At 42.6% G+C, this 23570-nt stretch overlaps 1 protein-coding gene across 5 annotated transcripts in view; it reads right to left on the reverse strand.

The window, feature by feature from the left end:
- The window catches only part of LOC128887580 (RNA-binding protein Musashi homolog Rbp6), a 314695-nt gene that overhangs the window by 56721 nt on the left and 234404 nt on the right, over window positions 1–23570 (reverse strand). For all 5 annotated transcript variants that reach the window (XM_054143620.1, XM_054143624.1, XM_054143623.1 and 2 more), the window contains 4 exons: window positions 10342–10424; window positions 9087–9171; window positions 2303–2335; window positions 692–772 (listed from right to left, as the gene is read on the reverse strand). In XM_054143620.1, the coding sequence (XP_053999595.1) occupies window positions 692–772; window positions 2303–2335; window positions 9087–9171; window positions 10342–10424 (282 nt within the window). The remainder of the gene's footprint in view (window positions 1–691; window positions 773–2302; window positions 2336–9086; window positions 9172–10341; window positions 10425–23570) is intronic.

A 23570-nucleotide genomic window follows, 5' to 3' on the forward strand; every position in this document is an offset into this window, starting at 1 on the left:
ACGCAAGGCAAATTAACCTGGACCAGTGGAGCACGTCTTCTCGTGAAAAAATGATGTTCGTCCCGTCGCGATTTTCGGGTCGCGGCGAGGTTGGTTTACGAAGGAGCACGAATCCCGGGAAATCGGGCGCGAGTTTTGCGGGTAATCTGCATCTTTGGAAAGTTTCTGCCGCGTTACACGTCGCGACGGAGCCCTTGTTCCTGGGTAAGTTTCGGTCGGAGGGACCCAGTTCTCGAAACAAAGGCTCCGACGATGGTCCGTGTGTTACAAGCGCGCTCGCGAGAGAGAGATAGTTCAGAGACGATCTCTCCTTGGAACCAGCCTGGCTTCGGCTGATATCAGCCGATGGTCGATGCTGGACCAGTTCGTCCGACACCAGCGCGTACACGGTCGATTCGGATCGATTCTCGACGATATTGTCGACGGTAGCGACAGCGAGAGCACAGTTAGCGGTGTAGCAATGGGTTAGAGTGTGCGCATAGCTCGAGTCGAGTTGTTATTAATTATAACAAGTTAGTTCACAGAGGCATGGCGTTGTAGAGGTCCAAATTGGGATGGTAAAAGAGCGGTGTCGGTGTAGGCGGATTATGGTGGGGGGCAGGCTGCGCCTGTATGAGGTTCAAGTTCAGGTTCAAGGGCGCGATGTGGGCCGCGTTATGGTGGTTAAGGTGGTTAAGGCTAAGGTGGTTACCTGTCGGGTAGGGCAGTCCGAAACTAGGGTACCCAGAATAGCCACGGCCTGCCGCGTATGCCGCGTACGCCGCTGGGAAACCTGTGAACAGATCAGAACAATGTGTTAATAATGGTAACGACATGTTTTTTTATTGTTTTTTTTTTATTTTGCTCGATAGTCCTCGAGTACTTAACGAAGAAGGTGGATCATTTTGGTTGGTAGAGCAACTGAAAACCGGGTCATTTAATGCGTTGCTCTGTCGATCAAAAGGATGATCTACGAACTGTTAGGTACTACTCTTCCTTTGGTATTCACAAGGATAGTCAATATTTAAGCATCTATTTTAATATCGCTACGTGTTAATCTTCTATTGCATATTGACATTAGGAGTCCTTGTAAAGTTTGACGAGGAAGTTTTACGGACGAATGTATGCACGAGGTCTTACGATGACGTCTGATAAACCTGCGGGTCCACTTACTGTACGGTTTTAGTATGAATTAGTTTGCTGCTTGGAAGTTATAATGAAATGCTGTAGCTGTTTAAAGGCTACTTTGTCACTCTATGAAAGATCCTGTAATTCGTGGCGAAACGAGGAGAATGGTAGTTTTATATGAGTCTTCGTTTTTGAATGAAATTAATTTAATTTAATTTAATTTAAAATGAAAGCGAGCAACGTTTCCCTTACTCGTTTGAATATCCTTTTATAGAAGGATAGAATTCAGGTTCTAATTGTACAGTAATAAATACGAAATATAAGATGATCCTTTATAATGAGTTGCATTGAATATGAAAGTAGAAATTATTGTATAGAAAAATTTTCTCCTAAGATTTTGATTTATTTCCGTATGAAAAACCGTCCTCTTTCAGATATCACGAATTATAGGATTCTCTGTGGATCATTCCTTTTATTTAAATATTATCAAGAATACTTGAAACTGTTGACAAATAATAAGTATCTATTGCATTCTGCACCTTCAACATATTTTTATAACGATGCATGAATTTCGCAATCAAAGTTACAAATTTTATTTGTTTCCATAAGGTGACAAATAACTAAAGTCAAAAGCAAAAGAATCCCCTGTTGGTGTACGTTCTCTGCCGTACTCTCATGTAAAATTGAACGAATTAAATATTCCCGACTACGTACCGGTAATATTCAGTAGAATATTTTCAATTAGGAGAGCGATAAAATTACCGTCCTCGTGATTTGCATAGTCAATAATCCGTGCACGTTCGCTTATAATATTTTAATTAAATTTCGACGCGATTCGTATTTTCAAAGCAATTTACGTATTCCTGCCGCGCGACATCGAAGAGCGCGTGACGAGTTAGGTATCAGACGGATAATTACGTTAACTATCGGATGTGTCTTTGCGCCGGCGAATATTTGCACGGGCGGAACAAATGAAACGAGTGGACGTTGTCGGTCGTTCGTAAATCATGCACGAATCCCGCTGACTCGAACTATGCAGCCAACGAGCACGATGGCTTCCGGTTCCTTTGTGATTGATCGGCGCGTGAATATTGCAAAGATAGTCTTACGTCAAACGTGTTACGAAACGGTGGACATGTTCACTGGACATCGTAGTAGTTTTGGTGTACGTGTTTCGTGCATATTTCATACTCACCATCAGGTAATGCTCCCAGGGACCACATAAAATCTATAAGGAAAAACAGATTACATTAATACCGGGTTCGGATGAATAAAAACGGTTAAAATTGTGTTCTCTTTTTTTTTTCTCAGTATCATTCTTTTCCCTTCATTTACTTTTCACATCGGTTAGTGCAATGATCGTTTAAGTCTCAATAAGAAATTTCTGCAACTAAGCACGATAGAACAGTATTGGGCGATTTGAGACGGAGAGAGCGTGGACAGAGAGTAACTATCAATGATAATGAAAGAAATCGTAAATTATTGAATGTATTATTTTGTGTGTATTATTGTATCGCTTGCGTGTCTGGTTTGGAGAAGTATCGTGCGCAATACTGTTCTTCGCGTAGGCCAAGGTATGCGTATCACAATTAAGATATGTACATGGAGACAAGTTAAATATGAAGCAAAGCGTTGCAGAAATTCGTCGGAATAGACGGTTCTTGTGTAACGGATGACTAGGTTCAAACAATGAGAGAAGGGTAAACAAAAAAAAAAAAAGAAAAACAAAGATTGAAACAAGAAATTAGGATTAAAAGCCTTCTAGGTTAGACAGAGAGAAAGGAAAACATAGAAAGTAGAGAGAGAGAGAGAGTGTGGAGAAGAGTAGAATAGTGAGAGAGAGAGAGAGAGATAGAGAGAGAGAGAAAGTAAGGCATCCATGAAATTTCATAATTTTATACTAATTGAAAAGACCACACAACTAAGATTCTGACTATTTATAGATGTATATCGCATCGACTATGTAGCGCATCGACTAAATTCTGTGACAAGGTACTAGTAACTACGCGCGGCCGAGGTGTTTCCAATCTACGACAAAATAAACCCTCCTATGATCTATGGTTATTGTAGCCTTCAAGGTATTGGTTAATCATTTACCGTTAAGTAATAATTGCTAGGCTGACTATGTAGCTTATTAGATATCGACTAAGGGTCGGTAATGTGCCCTGCGATCCCGAAGAAGACGAAATTTAAATAATCTCTCTCGTGGAAACAGATTTCCCGTGAAGTAATTGACGCGCAATTGTTTATTCTTGGATTACCGTAAGACAAATGCACCTAAATTCGACATGAAATTATCACCGATAATTAGGGCATTTACCTCAATTGAAATTTGTCTCGGAACGAAATGAACAATGTTGATCGTACTTCTTTCGTTGAAACACGTGGCACATTATCGACGCCACTACCACATTGATATCGACGATACAATATTGAAAAAAAACACCGACCACAATTACTACACTACTGATTCACTATTCTAGTGTCCATATCGACGCTGCTCTCACAATATACGCAGATGGAAAAGTATAAGAGCGTTTATTCTAGCCATTAAGATACACTGATACATATTAATAGTATTAGTGATTCCGTACCTAATGTCTTTCTACCGGGCTGGTTTTGATTACGTCAAGCACGCAACAACTTTTATCATTTCACGTGACATCGTTTTCTGTTTCTGTTTCTGTTTAGTTCTTTTCTACTTTGCTTTCTTTCCCAAAATCCGTCCGAACGACAATGAAAAAAACTTCCGCACGTGCGTTATCTCGTGTTTATTTAAACACCATTAATTTTGCTGTCGTATCGATAATAGATATATCGATTTGCGTGTATAATAAGTAAATTGATGTTTCATAAATTAGATATTTAGTTATGTGTGTATATATATAATATGTATGTGTATGTATATGTATATATATATATATATATATTTATTTCTTATTCATTCATTTATATAAATATTTGCAACGTGCATATTGCAACGTGTACGTATTCTGTGTCTGTGCACAACTGACATTATAGCTATATTCCGCGTATGTACGTATGTATATATAATAGTAATGATTAATAATAATAATAATCATAATAGTAATAATAATATACGTGTACTTTCTCAGATGCAACAAATCGATTTCACGTAAAGCAGACGTTTACGTACGACATTAACATTAATAGTCCCTTACAGTTTCGAGGAGCGTATAAAGCTCGTTCCGCTCGAGTTTACGATCGAGTTGCCGCTCGATTAACATTTACGTCACATCGATAGCTTTGGCAACGTGGAATCCCATTGAGTTACTCTATCGGAATTGTACAGCTATTTCTGTGATCCTTCTTCGCTGGATATTTCCGAAGAGAGAGAAAGAGAATGTTGCGAAAAAAAAAAACGTTTGCCAAGGAACGCAAATACTTATTTTTTTTTTTTATTTACTTTTCTTTTCATGTATATATGTATATATTTCTCCCCTCTTCATTTTTTTTTTCTGTTTTCTTTCGTTCCGTTTCGTACTCGCGCGTTGCGCCCGTCAATTTTACGAGGGACGCGAACATACTATTTCGTCTGTTTCTTTCTTTTTTCCCCGGTGTTTTTTCCTTTCTTTCTTTTCTTTTCTTTTTTTTTTTTTTTTTGTTTTTCACGTTTTCGTTTGCAATCGTTGTTGTCCGTGCGCAACGCTGCGTTCCCCGTACAACCAAAATCCGGCCCAACAAAGCATTACAAAGGTGAACAGAAATAATAACCGCATGTTAAGATCTGGTCTACTTACGAAACTGACACTGTTGAGCCTCTCGGGCAAAGTACGTACTTTCTAGGACACACGTCTCACGCATTATTATTAAGGTAAATGATGCTATATAGCTTAGAAGAGTTAAATACTATATAACGAGTAATAGGTAGTTTTTGGGGCGGGGCGGGTAAAGGGGTGGGGGTGTATGAGTTGTTTTTTTTTTTTTTTACCGTAGGGTGTAGGGTTCAAGGTATAGACGGGTATACGCACGACATATATTTAGTATATACCCTATAGAGAGGTATAATATTACGTGTAACGTAATATAAACGTACTATGTAACGTAGCTTGTTAAGTAATAGGTACATTGTAATAGGTCTCTTTGAAGCCGCTGATAGGATGAATTCTTCGTGGAAGACGCTACGTTTCTCTGTTCGTCTCACTCGTAAGAGACGTTTTCCATTGCAAATTAATATTTGGTTCAACTTTAGTTTCGCTTTCATGAGTGAAGTAATCATGAAATTTTAGAGAATTTTATGAAGTCGACTAGAGGGAGAGGCTCGAGGTCCCCCACGAAGAAACACCTAAAGTATATTTCTAAACTAACGGTATCATAGTGACTTCCCAAAAAGCTATAGTTAACTAGTAGTCTCAATGATAGGAACGTATACATAGTATAGTAATTTCATCAAAAATTATTCGCTCTAACTAATTCGAACCTAGATCGCCTAAAAAATGTCATTAAATAAACTAAGGTCTGTAACAACATAAAAGTTTACCTAATTACCTAGATATGTATAAGATAGAGATATAGATATGCTTCGATATGTATACCGGTAGGTCTATTACAAAAACTAGTAGGTTTTAATGCGCCTCTCACAAAATATATATCGATATCAATATCAAATACTATACGACGTTTACCAAATTACATAGATACAAAACAATATATAATATATGTATATATATAGTCTGCCGTTATCTAGAATGGATCAAATTTTTTTTTTTCACTTTTTTTTCTCTCCTCTTTTCTTTTGTTTTCATTTTTTTGTAATCAAGTCCCTTTCTCCGTTTAGGTACGTATGATCATATAATTATATATAGGTTAATTATATGCGTACGTGTACTCTCAATATATACGTATAAAGATCCGTGCACGGATTTCTATACGTATAGATAGCTCCGACCTCGCATCCTTTCTTTACAAACGTGTACAACCGTATCTTTTTCTTTTTTTTTTTTGGAGCGGGTTTGCTTTCTTTTATTTCATTTTTTTTTTTTCTTAATTTCTCTTTTCTCGACATTATGAAATTTCATGAAATTCATTGCGAAAAATACTCTGAAAGGCGCGACGAATGAGAAATGCTTATCGTCGACCATTTGCCGCGCGCCCCCGACGCGCTATCCGCCTCCACCATTCAACGATTCGCGTCGTTATTTATGCTTGGGCGACAAATCAGAAATTCACCTCCTTCACGGAACAATACACTGCGTGCCGCTACCTGGGGAATGTGTATATATATATATATTTCTTTCATCTCTTCCCCGTTTCCCATCGACGAGATCCTCGCAATCTGCGATCTCGACGACAGGGCGCCCCCGCACTCTCGAAGATCGAGCGAACGACCCTCGCTTTCGCGGAAAATAGAATGGTCGACGACGACGACTCGAGACCCAGTTCCCCGTCGAACACCGTCGTCGATTCCTTCCCCCGATTGCCGTTCGAAATTCGACTCTTTCGGCTCCACGAGCCGGCGACTCTTCTACCTTAAAGCTTCGCTCGGACTCGCCACGAGCTTGTCTAAAACCTACGTGTAAATTGACGTGTGCTTTGTCGCGAACGCGAGTCGTTCGAGGCAGGAATTTGTATCTTTTTTTTTTTCTTCTTTCGAAAGGTATCCGAACACCACCGTCTAGTCGCTGACTCTTGGTATCCTCCTATTCGCATACTTCCGTACCCCTTCTCTCCGCGAAAATTATGATCTAGATTATACTATAGAATTCTACAGTGAAATCTTAGAGACCATACTTTTACCAATCAGACTAGCTATCTTCTCATTTCTGCGTAAGTACTTATTCCACCTCAGTGCGAGTCTCAAATTTTCTTCCAAATTCTAATCTCTAGTGCTATATCGTACTACCCGTTTCAATGTTACAAATTATCCAATCAAATTACATTACAGGTACATCCTACAGACTACACTTTCAAAAAATGCGACAAAAAAAAATTCCCCTTTTTCTGAAGACACCAGAGTGAGAAGTGCCTCTCGATTCGAAGCATTTCCTTCGTTAACAGTTGGAAGGAACTGTATTGACTGTCGAGGATCCTGAATCGAACGTCACCGGTATAATTATTGTCAATTATTCTGAATTCGATTCCGCTGGTAATCGGAGGTTCCAATTAACGAAGAAACGAAATTAAACGCGTTCACCGGAGGGAAGGGGTGTTCGATGTATCGACAACCTGCTGCCGAGCGTTGCTCACCGAAACGAACTAGTTTTGCGTCTCTTTCTAAATTTGAACACTTTTCTTCTTATTGTCCTACTTGTTTGCCTTTCTAATCGACTACGAAAAAATCACTACCAGTCTTTTGCGATTCGTTTTGTTTCGTTGCTATAATAACTACTCTTTGGCTACGAGACAAATGAGGCCCCATAGGTGACTAACCGAGTTCTGTCGAACATACCTATGATCCGCTACGTGACTTTATACTTTTTCATCATCTTTTCACTCTCACTACGATCACAGTTTTTACTGAACTGAGCTTCCCGAGCAGTCTCGCGAGAATTTCATCATTCCCACACTCGAATCTAAGGAATAAAAGGAATGGTTCCGTCTAGTCTACCTTTATTGCACTTTGTCGATATGTCTTTGATCTGCTTCTACGCCCGGTGGGAAATCAACAGCAATGCAGTTTACGCTAATACTTTCTGGAAAACGAAGGCGACGTCGAGTCCTAATCCAGGAATGCATCATGTACCGTAGAAAGGCACGCGGTATCCCGTTTGAAATGGTCATCTACGATTATGTTAAATATGGTAATGTAAAGTCTTTCGTATTTGAATACTGCTAAGGAATACTGTCGTTGCGCGAGTGAACGGGATACCAATATGCCGTCCAAGTCCGTAGGTATCGAACAAAATTTGAGCCCACCGTTTGCATTGATTTGTCAAAAATTCCGTCCAACGAAGACGCTACTAATATCTACGCTATCGAATTTCTAACGATTCTTGGCACGTCTGAACCATTACCACGAGTCTCCAGTGCGGTGGTAACAAAAATAAAAATTCGTTCCACGTTCCTACAACGTTTTGCGTTTCACCTTCACCAACGATCGAGCCGATCTACAAGGAAGGAAGAGCGCAAATACAGTTACTCATTTTAATATTCTGCTATTAAGACACTTCTGACTTCGTTGAATGATATATTTGCGAATTATTGTAAGTACGTTGAAGTTAAAGGGTCGTCGACTAGGAATTACTTTAGTTTAAAGCGAAATTTGTTTAAAAGTTTCGAATGAACCACTTCTGGTCCCTATGAAATGAGTAACTGTACCGTTTCCAAGAGTTACGCCCCTGAATGACAACCGCGACAAAAATTCCCCATAAATCACATTTTCACAATAATAACATGTCATCAGTTTACCGATGCCGAAACCTGACCAATACCTAAACAATCTTTTTCAAACCAGCTACTCGTCAAAGTCTACAGTTCATTCAGGGGCATCCTCTTCAACCTTTTACTACAGACAGCTAATAAACTCGAACGCAGAACGATCACCCCTGACGCATACTACTGAGGCCGCGAGAGGGGCGTCAGGATCGTCGGTCATAGACCAATCGTGGGTATCGGATGGTAGACGGCTCCCATGTCCAAACCCTGAACACCTAACAGGTCGCTCATGGAATAAGTGAGAGTGGCGGCCCGCGAAGCAGCAGCGGCTGCGACCGGATGAGGCCTGTAGGAGGCTGCAGCCGCTGCCGCAGCCGCAGCTGCAAGCGCCCTCTTGACGTCGTAGACGGCCGCGGTGGTCGCTGCGGCTGCGGCCGCAGGAGCGGTCGCGCCTGTTGCGTACTGGTAGGTAGCGGCCGCGTTTGGTGCGGCGGTAGCGACTATCGGGGCGAGCAAGTGGTGGTGGGGAGTGCCAGCGGAGGCTGCTGCAGCTGCATGTGCAGCCGCTGCAGCGGCCGTCGGTAGGGGATACGGCGCGTAACGATAGGTGGTGGGGGTGGGTGTCGCGACCATCACCAACTCACCGTATGTGCCTCTGTTGGCCGCTCGCGTCTTCGCCAGGTTTGCCGGGAGCATCACTTCCTTCGGCTGTGCTTTCTTGCACTCGACCTTGAAATGGAAACGGATCATCAGTGGTGCCCTCCCTCGAGACTCACTCGTGCTATCTTAGGTGTTACGATACCACTAGTGGAAGGAGTAGGTATGCTGACGTCAATTTTGCTTTGCTGTATTTATTTTCACTTTGTCTATGGTTCTTTTGGTAAATTTCTTTGGAAGCTTAACATAGTTTTGGTCATAGAGAGCTGAGAATTGATTGAGATTTTTTTCTAACTTTGTACGCGACGTACTCACAGCATTTGGCTGCGAGTAGTCTCTGCGGATTCAGCCCGCGCACCATACGGCGCCTGTTACACGACTGGCGTTACTGGTGATGCTACGATGTCGGGACAAGTTTTGTGCTTCGTATTACACATACGCTCTCGCATAAGCTCGTATCTTTTAATTAAAGGGACACTTCTTAATTATTCTCTTGTGCTAGGGAAAGTCGATAGCGCGAGTGAGTCCTTGCATTCAGTATTGTCCACAACTGAAGCGTTTCAATTTTATCCACAATTTTATCCACTCCTACGCCATGTTTCATTTTCGTATGGCGCATACATGTAGGGGCGCTGTTAAAGTCTCTATTATCGTTTATACCATGAGATTGCAAACTCTATAACCGCAAAGATCATTCATCTAACTAGCGTAATTAAGGATAATTATTGCGAATGAGAAACTACCATTCTCGGTAGAAGGGCGTTTCATTCGGCAAGTGGCTAATGCCTTATAGGGGTGTTCGAAGGTTATTGACAGAACCTGGAGCACCCAGGCGATGGATTTATGGGTAACGAGAAGCGGCATCCGGTAAATCCTTGATCGGCGTCAGCGAAATTTCGGTGGTAGTAGACGACAAACAGAACTGTCTATTACCGTAGGACCCGCGCGATCTCCGCTACAACGGGCTTTCCCTCTCCGGAACCCGCTTTTCGTCTTCCGTGTATGATCTACTCGCCTATGGACGCGCGTACGTGTGCTCACGTGCGTGCGTGTCAAATGCAAATAACCACGGCCAGCCCTTCTCAATTATACGGAAAATTAATTCCACTCGACGCCGTATCCGCAGACGGATAGCGGAAGGCAAATACCGTTTGATACCACCTCTGCGGGCACGTAGTGAGGAGAGAGTGTTCTCTCTTCATTCGACAAACAGGCTTTGTTGTCGAGACTGGGGCGACTCACCATTTTGTTGTTGATTTCGTGGAAATGAATCTCGCAGACTTTGTCGACCACGTCCTCGCTTTGAAACGTGACAAAGCCGAAGCCTGGAACAGAAAGAAGGGGTGTCTTGTATTATTATTTATAGAGGGTGCTCGAGCTGTTGAGGTTGATTCACAAATGACTTGTGTTTCTTAACTTACTATAGAATTAATTTTTAAATATACGAGGATTAAATAATTTAAGTGTGTTAAAGAACAACGGATAAAATTCTGATCATCCATTAACAAACTTAACGAGTATATTTAATAAAATTGCCTGATTCAAAACGAATTACTCTCCCTGTTATACAGAATTTTCCACTTTTTAAAAACCTTACAAAAAACACTCGGTCTACTATCTAACTATCATTCGGTAAGTAAGTTCTCCCTTTCTAGTTAACGCTACAGAAGTAACCGGATCCAAATGAATCTTAAACCGATGCTTTAAATACGTTGCCGAGTTCCGACGGACGCCCTTTATTCGCCGTAATTCACCGAGCTTAAAAACGTCCAAGTTAACGTAACTTCCATGCGTTCTCCCGCGGAGATAACTATCCCGCCGGATCTTCCATTAATTCAGCGGAGTCGGACGAGTTTCTGCTTCCTTCCCTACCGTCCCTTCGTAACCGTGTGCTCTCCCCCCATTCCACCCTCGTTCCACTCGAGCGCGGTCTAAGCATTTCTGCTCGAAATTTATTTCGCTCGAAGACGAACAAGAGAAAGAGGAACGACGAGCCGGCAAAGAGTCATAACTTAATCAAGCATCAAGGGTTATTAAAAACTTTGCATTGGTCTCCAGGTGATTTTAATCTCGCCCTACCCCCGCTTTATCCCCCTGCCGCGCTGTCTCCAGCGCGGTGTAGTAATTCAGGCTCAAGTTATCCGGGCGGGCGCGAGTTATACGAATCCAGTGCGCGCGATGTCGCTTAAGATAACCAGGAGTTAGTGCTTCCGTGCTGAAGCAGTCTGCGAGCGAAACTACGCCGGGTGACTCGTAATTAAACACAGCCGATGGATACCGGAGTCGAATGCGAGTCGACAGCTCTCGCGATTCTTCGAGCGTTTCTTCCCACCCCCGCCGCCCTGGGTCTCTTAAATTTTACACCGGAAATGGAACGAGTGCGCCGGGATTAAATTACATCGGGGGAGTCGGCGAGACGCCTCGTCGCGGACGCTTTCGGGCCGGCTTGCTCGTCTAATTAGCGTCGATCGATTTCGATTCACATTTTCTGTTTGTTTATTTATAGCGTGGGCAGCAGAATCGCGTCGGATCGAATTTTAGAGGAGACAAAAAAGCGTCCAAAATTTGGACAGTTTATTGCTAAGAGTCTCCCGCAAGAAAAGTAAAAATTTTAAACTCTCAAGTAATTTCCCAACAAAATTATTTTAAAAGCAGTCACGGAAAAGTTGAAAATTCAGACCTTCCTCGCGTATTTTATCTGCTTTCGCGAACTCACCACTCCATATTTTGCTTCCATTTAACCTTTCCATCGTCCACTTATGTACGTACAAGACCCAGCGTTGAATTATCCGGACGCATGCACAAAAGTGGCCAGGCTCTACTAAAGTGGCGTCCACAAACCTAATCTCGAATTACGTCGGATTTAATCGCTGATATCCAGCAGTCGTCATCCGAATAACGGAACGCCGTCGTAAAGGGGCAACGGCGGTAGTAAAACGGTGAAGTAAAACGCGTTCGGATTCAATTATCCGGACTTGTTTCTTCGTTTCGTCGCTCTTATTCAATTCTTTGCCGTGCGGTGCTCCTTTTATTTGCCCGCATCGCCTTCTCTTTCCTTTACAGACACCTCTCGGAACTTACACTATCTACCCCCGGTTCCCTCGACCCTTAAGCTCCCACACCGCCATGAAAAGCACGAGTGATTAAGTTATAAACTTGGCAAGACGTCCGTTTGAGTGAGGAAGGGGCTTACTTCATTTATGTAATTTATAGTACTCTGCCAGTCAGCTAACTCAGCGCAGCACCGAGCACTCTCTCCTCACAAAGGCCGAGCCTTGACACCGGTAACATTTAACTACTTCCTGTTGGAAGTCTACCGGGTCGTGCACACAAGTCCAGGAGACAAGGACCCGAGGTATTCACCGTACCCGATATTATTCGTCTTTTAAAGCTACACTCTAATATCCTCCGGCTTACTACAAAGTCGTCCTCCTTCAGGAGGTATTAAAAAGTTATGACAGACCGTTCACGCTGAGCCACGTCCTTCGAGTCACTTTTCGCAGGAAATAAAGTCGACGTCCGCGCGGTACGCGCGTCTCCCTCGGATACGATGTATGCGAAATATCGCATGAATATATAATAGGACCGACACCCGTGTAAAATAGCGTTCTCGGCTGCGCGTGAAATGAAATTACATTGTTACGTAAATTTCGCTCGCGCTAAAGACCTCGATAGCGCTCGTCGCGCCAAAGTAGGTTCCCGTATCGACCGTGAAAGGTGACTTTTCCCCTGTCGATCGGACGAATTCGACTGGAAAGTCGACATACAATTTTCTATGGAAGTACGCGCTTGTTAATATGGAAGAATAATGCACGCCAGTGTATGGATATTTTATAAACTTATTCGACGACTAAAGCACCCTTGGATGCCTCTTTCTTCTCCTTTTTATTTCCTTCTGGTTGTAAAATAGCTGTTGCAGCAGTGTGTATATATATTTTATACTTCTTTTTCTCGTCCACTTTTTCAGTTTTATGACAGAGCGATATATACGTTGAACGAAATTGGAATCAAGCACGAAGCGTAGTCACAATTTTTCTTGTTGCTTTGTACTTTTATTATTTGTAAAAGTGGGCAGGTCTTCGCGTGTTTAACGTTCTATAACTTTAAAGTTATAGAAGAATATTCTACTGTGGAACCTCCTCGAACCTAAATAGATAAACATTATATTCCGTCTAGTCGTTTGTGCCACTTTACGCGCACTAGAAATATTATTATCCCCCATTCGGTAAACCGAACGTTTACTTTTATCTTCGATAAAACGCGATTATGTCGCGGGACCATGTGCCGGTGAAACGTATTGAATGGTCGGTCGAGGGTTACGCGTTTTTAGAGCCTCGACGACGGGATAACTCGAAGAGCCTCCGGAGGCGAGGTCAGCGCGGTCAGCGATCCGCGCGGAGACCGATAAATTTTAAAAGAAAAAGTGGCCCCCGAGTTCGAATTTTCATAAGGGGATTTATTTCCGTGGTCTGATCTCGTTGGGGTCTCGGAAGCACCATCCTCGCTACGGAAGGAGGTAAACTGCTCGCCGACCACCCTCGTCGAGGGTTAGGGATAGACGAGGAACAGGGAAAAGTGCGTTCTCAGCTGTCCGACCCCTCGTTGGACGCCAGATGCGCTCATTTCAATAAAAAACACCCCGAAATATCCTTTACCTCCTTCCCATGGAGGTGCTCTCTTATCCTCTTACCTTCCTAGAGTTCCTTAAATGATCCATAAACGGTCCAGCTCGGTGCAAAATTACTGGAGTCGTGTCGGTTATCTGACTATTCTACGCTACCTTGCTCCCTACCCAGAAGAATTATAGCTGGCTTTATCGGCCAGCATGGCAAATCGAATGAAAATATTTTACGGAATGCGTTGAAGTTGCAAAGTATCAGTTTCCTAGAAGGTAACCATGTTTCGTCCCGTTAGATGTTCCGGAATAATTAATTCATCAGAATATTTGATGTTCGTCCTATCAATAACCTGTAAACGATATTTTCTTGGATATTGAAACAAATCTTCATCAAGGATACAAGCGTTTTGTCAACTGGAATTCGAGGTTTCTATCTGATGTTACGGTCAGAAGACTGGATGGCCGTCGGTTGAGCGAAGGAAATAGCGTGGAACGACATTTCGAGATTCAGGACTGAGTTGGATAAGTATTAGCGACTTTCATTCTAGGGTTAAATTCTCTTGACGAGAGGAAAAATGGAACTTGATGGCTCCGAGCAGCGGGCGTTGACGGAAGAGAGCAATTCTTCTCTGTTCCACGACCATCGCTGTTCTCCACGTTTCGCCTTTCCTCTCGTCCTCGTCGTTGCTCCTTCTCGTCTGCCTTTCCCTCCTCGTCCTTCCCTGGCCCCTCGACACACGAGCATAATGCGACCTCGCCATTGTACCAGTGGCCATGTTAACGTTTAAAAGCCACGCTGCCGCTAAGCGCGTTTCAGAATTTTACCGTCTATTGAGAATGGTAAAAGGTTTCTTTCAAAAGGCCGCCAGAACGATTTGAAACTTGTAAATGGATATGGCTCAAACCTTAGTCGTTTCTGTCTTTTGCCCACCCCGGTTCCTCTGTTTTCGTCTGTCCCTCTGCGCACCTTTGGAGTCCCTTCCGTCAACTGGACGATGCCTCTGAACGTTTGTTTGTCCCCGTTAATGTGGACTCCGACGCGAAAACCGAGAGTATCGTCGCATTTATGAACTCGACAGAGGTTCGCGATGCAAAACGATCGAGGACTTTGATGTCGACCAGTCCCTCCCCTTCTAACAGCAACAGGCTGATAAGGGAAGTACGCAAACTCGAGTTTCCGAATGAAACTTAGTAAAGACGATGATCGTCATCCAAGTAACGTAATCTATTATACGAAAGTTACACCTACCGAAGGGGTAAACAAGTTTTACCCAATTCCACACAATTGATTTTTGAATTTTCAGTTCAGACGTAGAATCAGCGACCCCAAAAATCCCCGTATACCAAGTTTCATCAAAATCGAAACATTTTTCGCATTTCGGTCTGCGATATTGGAGCCGCTACTTTGAATTTGGACACCCCATCGATTGAGAATTACAATACGGTATAAAATGAAATTCGCCGGAGTTAAAACGCGAATGGAAACGTTAAAAGTTCTTTCACCATAAAAGTGATGCAAGAACCATTTGCGTAGAAACGACTGCCTGAGCAAAATCGAGTAAAATAATGGCGAGCATTTCCGCGGAGGACCATTATTCCTAATAATTATAACGTTCCGAGGAACTGTTTAACGACGGACGGGAAATATTTGCTTTGATATTTTTCGAATCAGTTATTCCCTTTCGAACGACTTGTACAGTTGTTACAGATTTAACGACCGAGACGTAATCTACGTTTTATGCACCGGGTGAATAGTGCATGAAATAAAAGAACAATCTTAAAGATTGCAATCTGTTATCAAATTTCCGTTTCTCGTGCCTCTGTGCTTGCGGAAAGAAATTGATTTACAGTTCCAATTCGAACATGTATAAATAAACATTTAATCTTATAACCAGAAATTATCAGAACATTTGTGAAGAGGACCCAAACATAGGGATTGAATTGAATAACTTACGTACAAAATTTGTCAACTCGATAAGTTTGAGACCACATGTTCAGCTTTTAATCTTAAAAATAATATGTACCTTGGCATGGACATTGAGACTTCCCTGTATAGCAATGTTCGCCTTCTAAACAGACGCGAGTAGGCACTATTCAATGTTGCGCAGATTATCCTTGTACGTAACGCTGTAATTATTATAGATTGATGATTGTGCTAGGTTATTGATTAAGCAGTTTAGTGCGTGCAACCCAATTACCGATCGAAATGCATACCAATAAATCAAGACCACGATCTACGAGATGTAAAGCCAATTTGTACGCCACCCTCTTCAACCCTACCCCAACCTACGTCTTGCTCTAAACCTAATCACTTCTGGGTAAAGCGAAGATGACCAAAGTTTCTGCAACAGTGCTCACGGTCGGCACGATAGCATCGTTTCCCGACCGTGTTTTCTTGAACTCGGACCCAATAACAAGCGGTGTAAATTGCAATCCTATACTGGCACTGATGGCTATCGCTGGAAAGTTTGTTCATAGATATTCAGTCGTTAATTGCCTCTTTCGGAGTCCACTGGTTGAAACTGGTTCGTGGCTGTGGTACCGTACCGAAAGAAACAGGAAGCTCCAACTACATCTGGGCGAATCGCGTTGCGATCATGCGATTTCCCTGACACACGGAAACGTTGAGAATTAAATACCTTATTTTTAGCTAGCAGATAGCGGCTGTGTTTACGTACTGCAGAACGGAAATTGAATTCAGTTTTTCTTAGAAAATTTACGGCCTTGACACCTTGTTTATGTTTCGGTTTGTGGATTATTTTGCCATATTAAGTTTTCAAATACAAAATTTAATTTTCAATTTCAATGAATTTAATTCAAATCTAAACCAACGAGCTTTCCAATAACAATAACATTCTCTCCAAAATCAAAATATACAAGGATTGTATTAATGTTGATTCCCTATACGAATCCGCCATTTTAGCCCCGGGACCGTTTTAAAAATAGATCCGGATACGCGTTCGTTTAGTGTCAATTAAAAAGCACGTTTTCACGTTTCAATTTCGAAAATCGTCCGTTCGCCCAGTTTCCCCCGCACGAATTAAACGAATAAACGGGGATCCGATTTTGCGGCACGCCAGACAGGGGAGGGATTCGCGGACCTATCCTGCAATCCTTCGATTAGTCGCCGATAGAATTTCGCAATGTTAGAATTTCCAGGCGCTCGTTAACGCGCCAATCGCAAATTCGCGATCGCAAATTTCCGGTGCACTTGCTCAACCTAACGCTGGGATTCGCGCCGGATTACCGGGGCGGACGTATTCGGAGTTCCCGACCGAACTTTCAGCGCGATGATGCGGGAGGGGGAAAGCCGACGTTAATTTTACATTGGACACGTTAGAGTGCATAATTGTAATCGCTCGAGCGACGCCAGGTATTTTCCGCTCGCATTATCGGGGAAACGGTTGTTTCAGAAAATACGAAGCGCGACGAGAAGATACTTTGATAGCGCCGAGCCTGTCTTATCCACGTCCCAGCAGAGTCAAACGAAATTAATACAACGAGCTAGCGGGGCAACGATGATGGTTTCATCGAGAACGTTGAAAATATATTTTGAAAGGTTCCTACCTGGATTTAGGTCTTCTTTGATAATATTATACATTTAATGAGAGGAAACAGGCATGATGTTTTTTGAAATGTAATATCGAGTAATGTAATAACTGAAGATAATGGACCAGAAAGTAATGTCGTTTGTGCGAATGTCAATTGATTTTTATCGAGCGATTACATAACAGATTGAAAATAAAAACTTGTTATAAATTTATTTGTTTGAATTTAATGTAAACGAAACCCTCTATTTAATACGATAAATTACCTTTCCACTTTAAACGGGCATTCGCACAATCTCAACGACTTCGCGGCGTAAGCAGTGCATTCCGATGGTTAAAATTTATTCACAGGAACGTTCTTCGAAGTGGAAAATGCCACGTTATCCCGCCTCAACTGTCTTAACTAATATTCCTGCTTATGAACTGAAAGCAAGTTGTAATTAGCTCTAAGCAGTAATTTAATTAGGCCATATCTTCATCTACGCTGCGCGATTCCACTCAATTCAAGTTTGCTACCATTCAGTTTGCAAATTAGCGGGCATCAGACTGCCAAGTATTACTTTATAATGCCATCGAGCGTATTCCTCGCCAAAATTAAATAAGATTTCCACGCAAGAATGCATAATTATCATCTATAAATGTCGAAGCTCGGAAACAGATTGGTGCGTTGCTGGCTTCAATCTGAGATTGAGTTTGTTACCTATTATTTTTCACATTGACGAACAATTATAAATGTAGAATAATGTGAGCGTCAAAAGGAAATATTTTTGTTATGAATTATAAAAATATTAAAGAGACGGATTTCTAGGCCTCTTTACGTTAATACTATAAAAATAGAAAAATCCTAACAATATTCCCGATAATTACACCCCCTCGAATTGTATGTATGGGTGACGTAACCGTTCTAGAGGCATCTTAACGGTCTCTATAGATAAAGCTTGGTCTCCGTTGGAAGTAAGTGAAATGGGACGGAAATGGGCAGACATCAGCGGTACGACTATTCCGTTCGTCGTCAGGCGACGATGGTTTTTTAAGAAGTTTTGAAAAAGGTCAGCCTGTAACGATTATTGCCGAGCAACTTCGAGCTTATCCGGCGGAGTAGTGGCCAATAAAGGTCAGAAGCACGTTGCCAGTGACCTAAGTTGGGATGTTCTCGTTTACGGTCTCCTCGAACGTATAGCTTTATCCATAATCGATTAAAACCCTATCGCCCGGGTTCTGCCCCATGAGTTTCAGCTTTTATTAAAATCGCTCGAAAGCGTTCATCGTGAAACGCAAACGCCGCGCGGGCGTTTATGTATCGGCGCGTTTTGATCTTCGGCAATCAGCGAAACGCGTACAGTGTTCGATACCCGTGTTCGTAATATCTGCATAACGAACCGAAACCATTAATCTTCTTCGTTAATCTGGACACCGTTTACAATAACAACAGCATTACCGTAATTATTACGCAATTATTTGCACACAGCGATTGCAGCGTTGCCGGATTGACAGGTGAATACCGCGGGGAACACGTGAAATCATTTCACCAAGCTTTTCAGTTAATACAGCTCTGCAATCTCGCTATATTCGATACACTCCGCGCGAGGAACGCGTAACGATGAAAATATTCGGCGAGGATGGAGTATTCGACGAAATGAAATAACGCTCGACGCGATTTAAAAGAAACGAGGACGAATTTTCGATAATTGACAATTTTATAACGAATGGGTGTAATGGTATAACGGTTGAAAGAGAAGAAAGGATGAGGATGTTTAATATAATGGTAGAATGAATATGGAATTAAGAACGTGAAAGCACGGTTATTAACAGAATTGAACAGAATTATATCGAAGAAAAGAGAAAGGTGAGGATATTTAATTTGATAGGATGAATATGATATTCAAAATCTGAAAGCATGATTATTAATAGAATTGAACAAAATTATATCGTATCGAGTTACTGTTATTACCGCTATGGAGGCTATCAATCATTGATTGGACAGTTCTGAAACCCTAGAGGGATGTTCGTGCTTGCCCTTTAAACCTCACATATACCTTCGCAAGTAAACACCTGTCCCTTCGTTTCCAAAAATAGAAGGACTGTAATCAAAGCTAACCAGACCTGACCCAGCCTTAAAGCGTTCGTGACTCATAAAGGTATGCTTGGCGTAAACAAGTTAATGCCCTAAAATTTAGTTATACGTAAAGTATCGACGTGCATTTTTATAGAAAAATTGCCATTTTGGTAACCGAATACAACACAGTGCAACGTAGTCTAATTTTGCTAGATACACTATTGATAATTTTTCACGACTTTGTACTTATACTCTCCTAACTTTCGAAATTGATCGTAGTCTGTAGAACTGTTTGCTTGAAAATGGACAGGGAGGGAATATCTCGCGAACTTTCGTATGGCCAATAATCAGGAAAGGTGTCGACTTGGATATTCGTATTCGAAAATTGATCTCGTCATTGGCGCACGACGACCATTATCTGCCCGCTGGATGCGCTACTTCGTCCGATGCGGTCTCAGTTGGGTTAAGTAACGGATATCAACTTGTTGATTTACAGCAGCAACCACGGAACTGTGGTTCCGAGGCGATCGAACTCCCTTGGTGAGCCATCGCTTCCTAATGGCCGTCCAGAAACTTCCGTGCACCGTTGTGTCGCTATTTCGCGTCGACCTGTACCGTATGAACTTTGCACACGAATCCACCGAATGCACCATTACGCAGTGGAACGAAATTCCCCATGACGTGCCCGAAATATGTAACTGCGAAACTTTTGAAACCGGTATGGAAGAATTAAATAATAACTTGGAAAATTCTCGCACGAAAGAAAATCGAATATAGCGGAACACGTAGGGGCATTTATGTATATCCTCAAGCATTTTCCCATACCTCCATTTGTCATAAATGCATAAACAGTTGCAGTCTAGTTATTACATATTATACACAATCCAGATTTAATTCTTTGCGCGTATTGAAGATTAGTGGCTAAGTATTAATATAATTAAATGAGTATTTATTCGACCATGCAGAGCTTATTAAGCTTAATAAGCTGCTATGGTCGAATGATTACTCATTTAATGACGCATTATCTAGGATAACGAAAGGAGAAATATATATTGTTCATTGTATTTTTTGGGAATTTTTATGATTACTTGTGACATTTAATAATTTAGGTGGTGTAATAAAGAAAGAGATGCTCGATGTTTACCATCAGGAGTTACTAAAAAAATTCTTCAAGCTGTCAGAATTCGAACATGTGTTATTTATTATCTTAGGAATTCGATGATATTCAGCAAAGGGTAACATTAAAATTCATGCACATTAAAATAAACAGCTGGTTCGAAACACCGGGAAAATCCCACGCCGCGATTTACGTCGACGGGTAATAGCGTTTCGGGTTGCGTCTACGTGTTCCCTGTTATTCGTTTCCTCGGAATGCGCGGATGAAAATTTCCCATGAATATTCAGACGTTATACAGCGTCACGCGTGTTTCCAGTTCGCTCCGAAATCGTTCGATGCGATCAATAACGTTTGATCGCGAAACGCTACGAAATTACCTAGTTTACAAGTTAATTGCAAACAAAGGTAACGATAATCGGATTCCACGGCGATGTTATGCTAAAATCGTTGACTCGTTATGAGAGGCGTCGGCGTTCAGATATCGCGAGGCTCCGCAGGCAAAGTTTGTCGAACGAAACGGCTCGAAAAGTTTTCGATTCTCGCCCACTTTCTCGCGGTTTCGAAGGAATTCTTTGGCACGCTTAAACTAGGACTCGTTGGATTATCAATGCTAATAAAGGCGTTAATGGGAGTTTTATACGGCAGGAAGGATGCAAAGGGAAAGACGAGATGGGAAAGAAGTTTCATCGCAGTTTAGCCCAGTTTCGAGTGATGTCGTTCCATTATTTTATATACACCGAGCCGTCGAACTTCTGGCTTCATCGTGGCTTTCGTGACCTGATAATAGTCGATAATGGAGTGGCCCGATTAATTATTTTCGACCCCGTTTGCTAAGTAAACGAGGAAAGAAACTGAATTCGAATTGTTCGGCTTATCGGACTTCTACTCCAGAGAACAGGTTTCCTCGATGCTGTTTCTGTTAATTAATTAATCCACTCTTAGAGAGTTTCAATATATACATAATTACTCTTGATATTTATTACATTATTTTACTTATTAAATTTATTTTCCACGATATTTTCAATTACTGTACACGAAACGTCGAGAAAAAAGTGTAACGAACTTCTGCCGGAGCAGTGGATCGCGTAACCAATAACATTCGCATCCGAACCGGGAAAGTCTTTGTTTCCAGCTCGACGGGGTGTTCACGCAACCGGCAGCGGAAAACAGCGAGAACGCGTAAGGGATTTAATTAATCACAGTTAATTAGATGTAAGCTCCTTGGCCTGACTCGGCTCCTTTTTGCCGTACAGTTGACAGACTTCATCAGAGATACGCGGAACTGCAAACTGCACTTTATCACGTTTTGCAATTCGCTTAGCGTGCAGCTCTGCGTCGGCATCAGCCTGCTGGCTCTGTCCTGAGCTTCCACCATCTTCTCTCGCAGAGTTTCAACCTCCACTCCTCCCCTCTCTCCACTTCCAGCCCCTTTCCTCGCGTGCAAAGGAGATTAAACGAACGAACCAAATTGAGGTACTTAAGTCGTCAGAAAGGGGTAGAGCGGAAGCGAGAGACGAGAAGGGGGGCAGGAGCCGAGGAAGATAGACGAAGATTAGGCGAAACTGTGCTTTTAAGTCGAGCTGCTTTATGAATGCATTCATCTGACGCCGAAACTTCAATGTTTCATCGCTAACGATCAAACGAGCCGAGAGAAAGAAACTTAGGAATTTGCTAAATCGCGCGCAACACGCGGGGGAGGTTCTCGCTTCGCTAAACAACTTTCGGAACGCGAAACTTTTTGGAGCGTGGAGTGAATCCGGCAACCATCCCCGGGATACGGCTGTCTTTTAATTGAAAATAGGAAATTTTGACGCGGAAGAGAGAATCGCGTTAGTTGACGAGATCTTCCGACATTACCTCTCGGACTCGTGCAACGAGTCGCTTTATTAGCGGAGTGCAGTTTCGTATTCTCGATTTTCGACCGTGCTTAATTGCACCAACAATCCCATCAAACCAGTCAAATCTTTCCGCAACTCAGTTTTCTGCCCGGCAGGTTGCCCGATGAACCGTTCAACGTTGGCACGATTAATTATAACTTTCGATCAGCCGTCAGCTCGCGACTGAGTCTAAGCTCGCGCGTCGAGCGGATCCCATCGCCACCTCTAGGCAAATTGCGCCACGGTTTACGAAAACTTTTCCACCCCTGCGCGGCCTTTTGTCTTCGTTCAATTTTATTTACACCGCATTGTGCGGTCAAAATCACGCCACCAGCCCGAGATAAATTTCTATCATTCCTGTCACCCGCCACCGGGCTTCCGCCCACGCTTTTTCCGTTCCGACCAGCCGTCGATCTCTCCACCAGGTCCTCCATCTACCTGATACCTCTTCTCCGGTCGAAAATCGTAGCCCCTCGTGGCAGGGATGAGCGGCAGCCACGGCCATTACCGTCGAGAACGGCGCCATAAGATATAATTGAACGGAATCCCTCTCTATTAGGAGCGGCCATCGTCTACCATCGCCACCAGACCTCCCGCCGTTGCTCTTCGGTCCTCGTTTCGACGATCCAACAGCTCAGTCTCTTCTTCTTTTATCTTAGCAATACCTTTATTTCTCGCGATAATCGTGGATGACCGCGCTTATCTATTCTCTGGTAAATTCAAGTTTGTTTGGAGGAGGATTCATCCCTCGCATTAGATACTTTTCAAATATTCTCTTTTAGGTGCGTGAATATTGTTTCACACCTGCGTTTTCCAAAAGTTTGGAAGTGTGCGAGATCTCGAAGCGATACCCACGTATCGCATTTGTCAGAGCGGCGTAGAACGAAGGTCCAGACCGGCATTTCGAATGTAAGCCGCGTCCTATTTCTACCCACGAAATTGTGGCAATTTATTATCAGCCAAGCCCGAAAAGTGGCCTCCTAGTCGCCGCGTGGCAACCAGAACCGCGCGTGCACGTCGAAACACAACTAGCCTCTTGATAGATACCCACGATTTTTTTCTCCCTGTTAGCCTTGCCAGATCTTCTTACTTTTTCAAAGTTACGTTGATGGCTCCCTTTATAACGAGTGTACAGTTTTCACAGCGCCTGTGTAGCGCTGGAAGTTTAAATTTCGAAGACTTCGATACGCAAATTATCCACACCTGACGAGTATAGAGAGTCCCGAGCGTGGACCCGTGGAACTGCTTATAACTT

This window comes from Hylaeus anthracinus, unplaced genomic scaffold, assembly GCF_026225885.1.
Source record: "Hylaeus anthracinus isolate JK02 unplaced genomic scaffold, UHH_iyHylAnth1.0_haploid 11989, whole genome shotgun sequence".
Taxonomy (NCBI): Eukaryota; Metazoa; Arthropoda; class Insecta; order Hymenoptera; family Colletidae; genus Hylaeus; species Hylaeus anthracinus.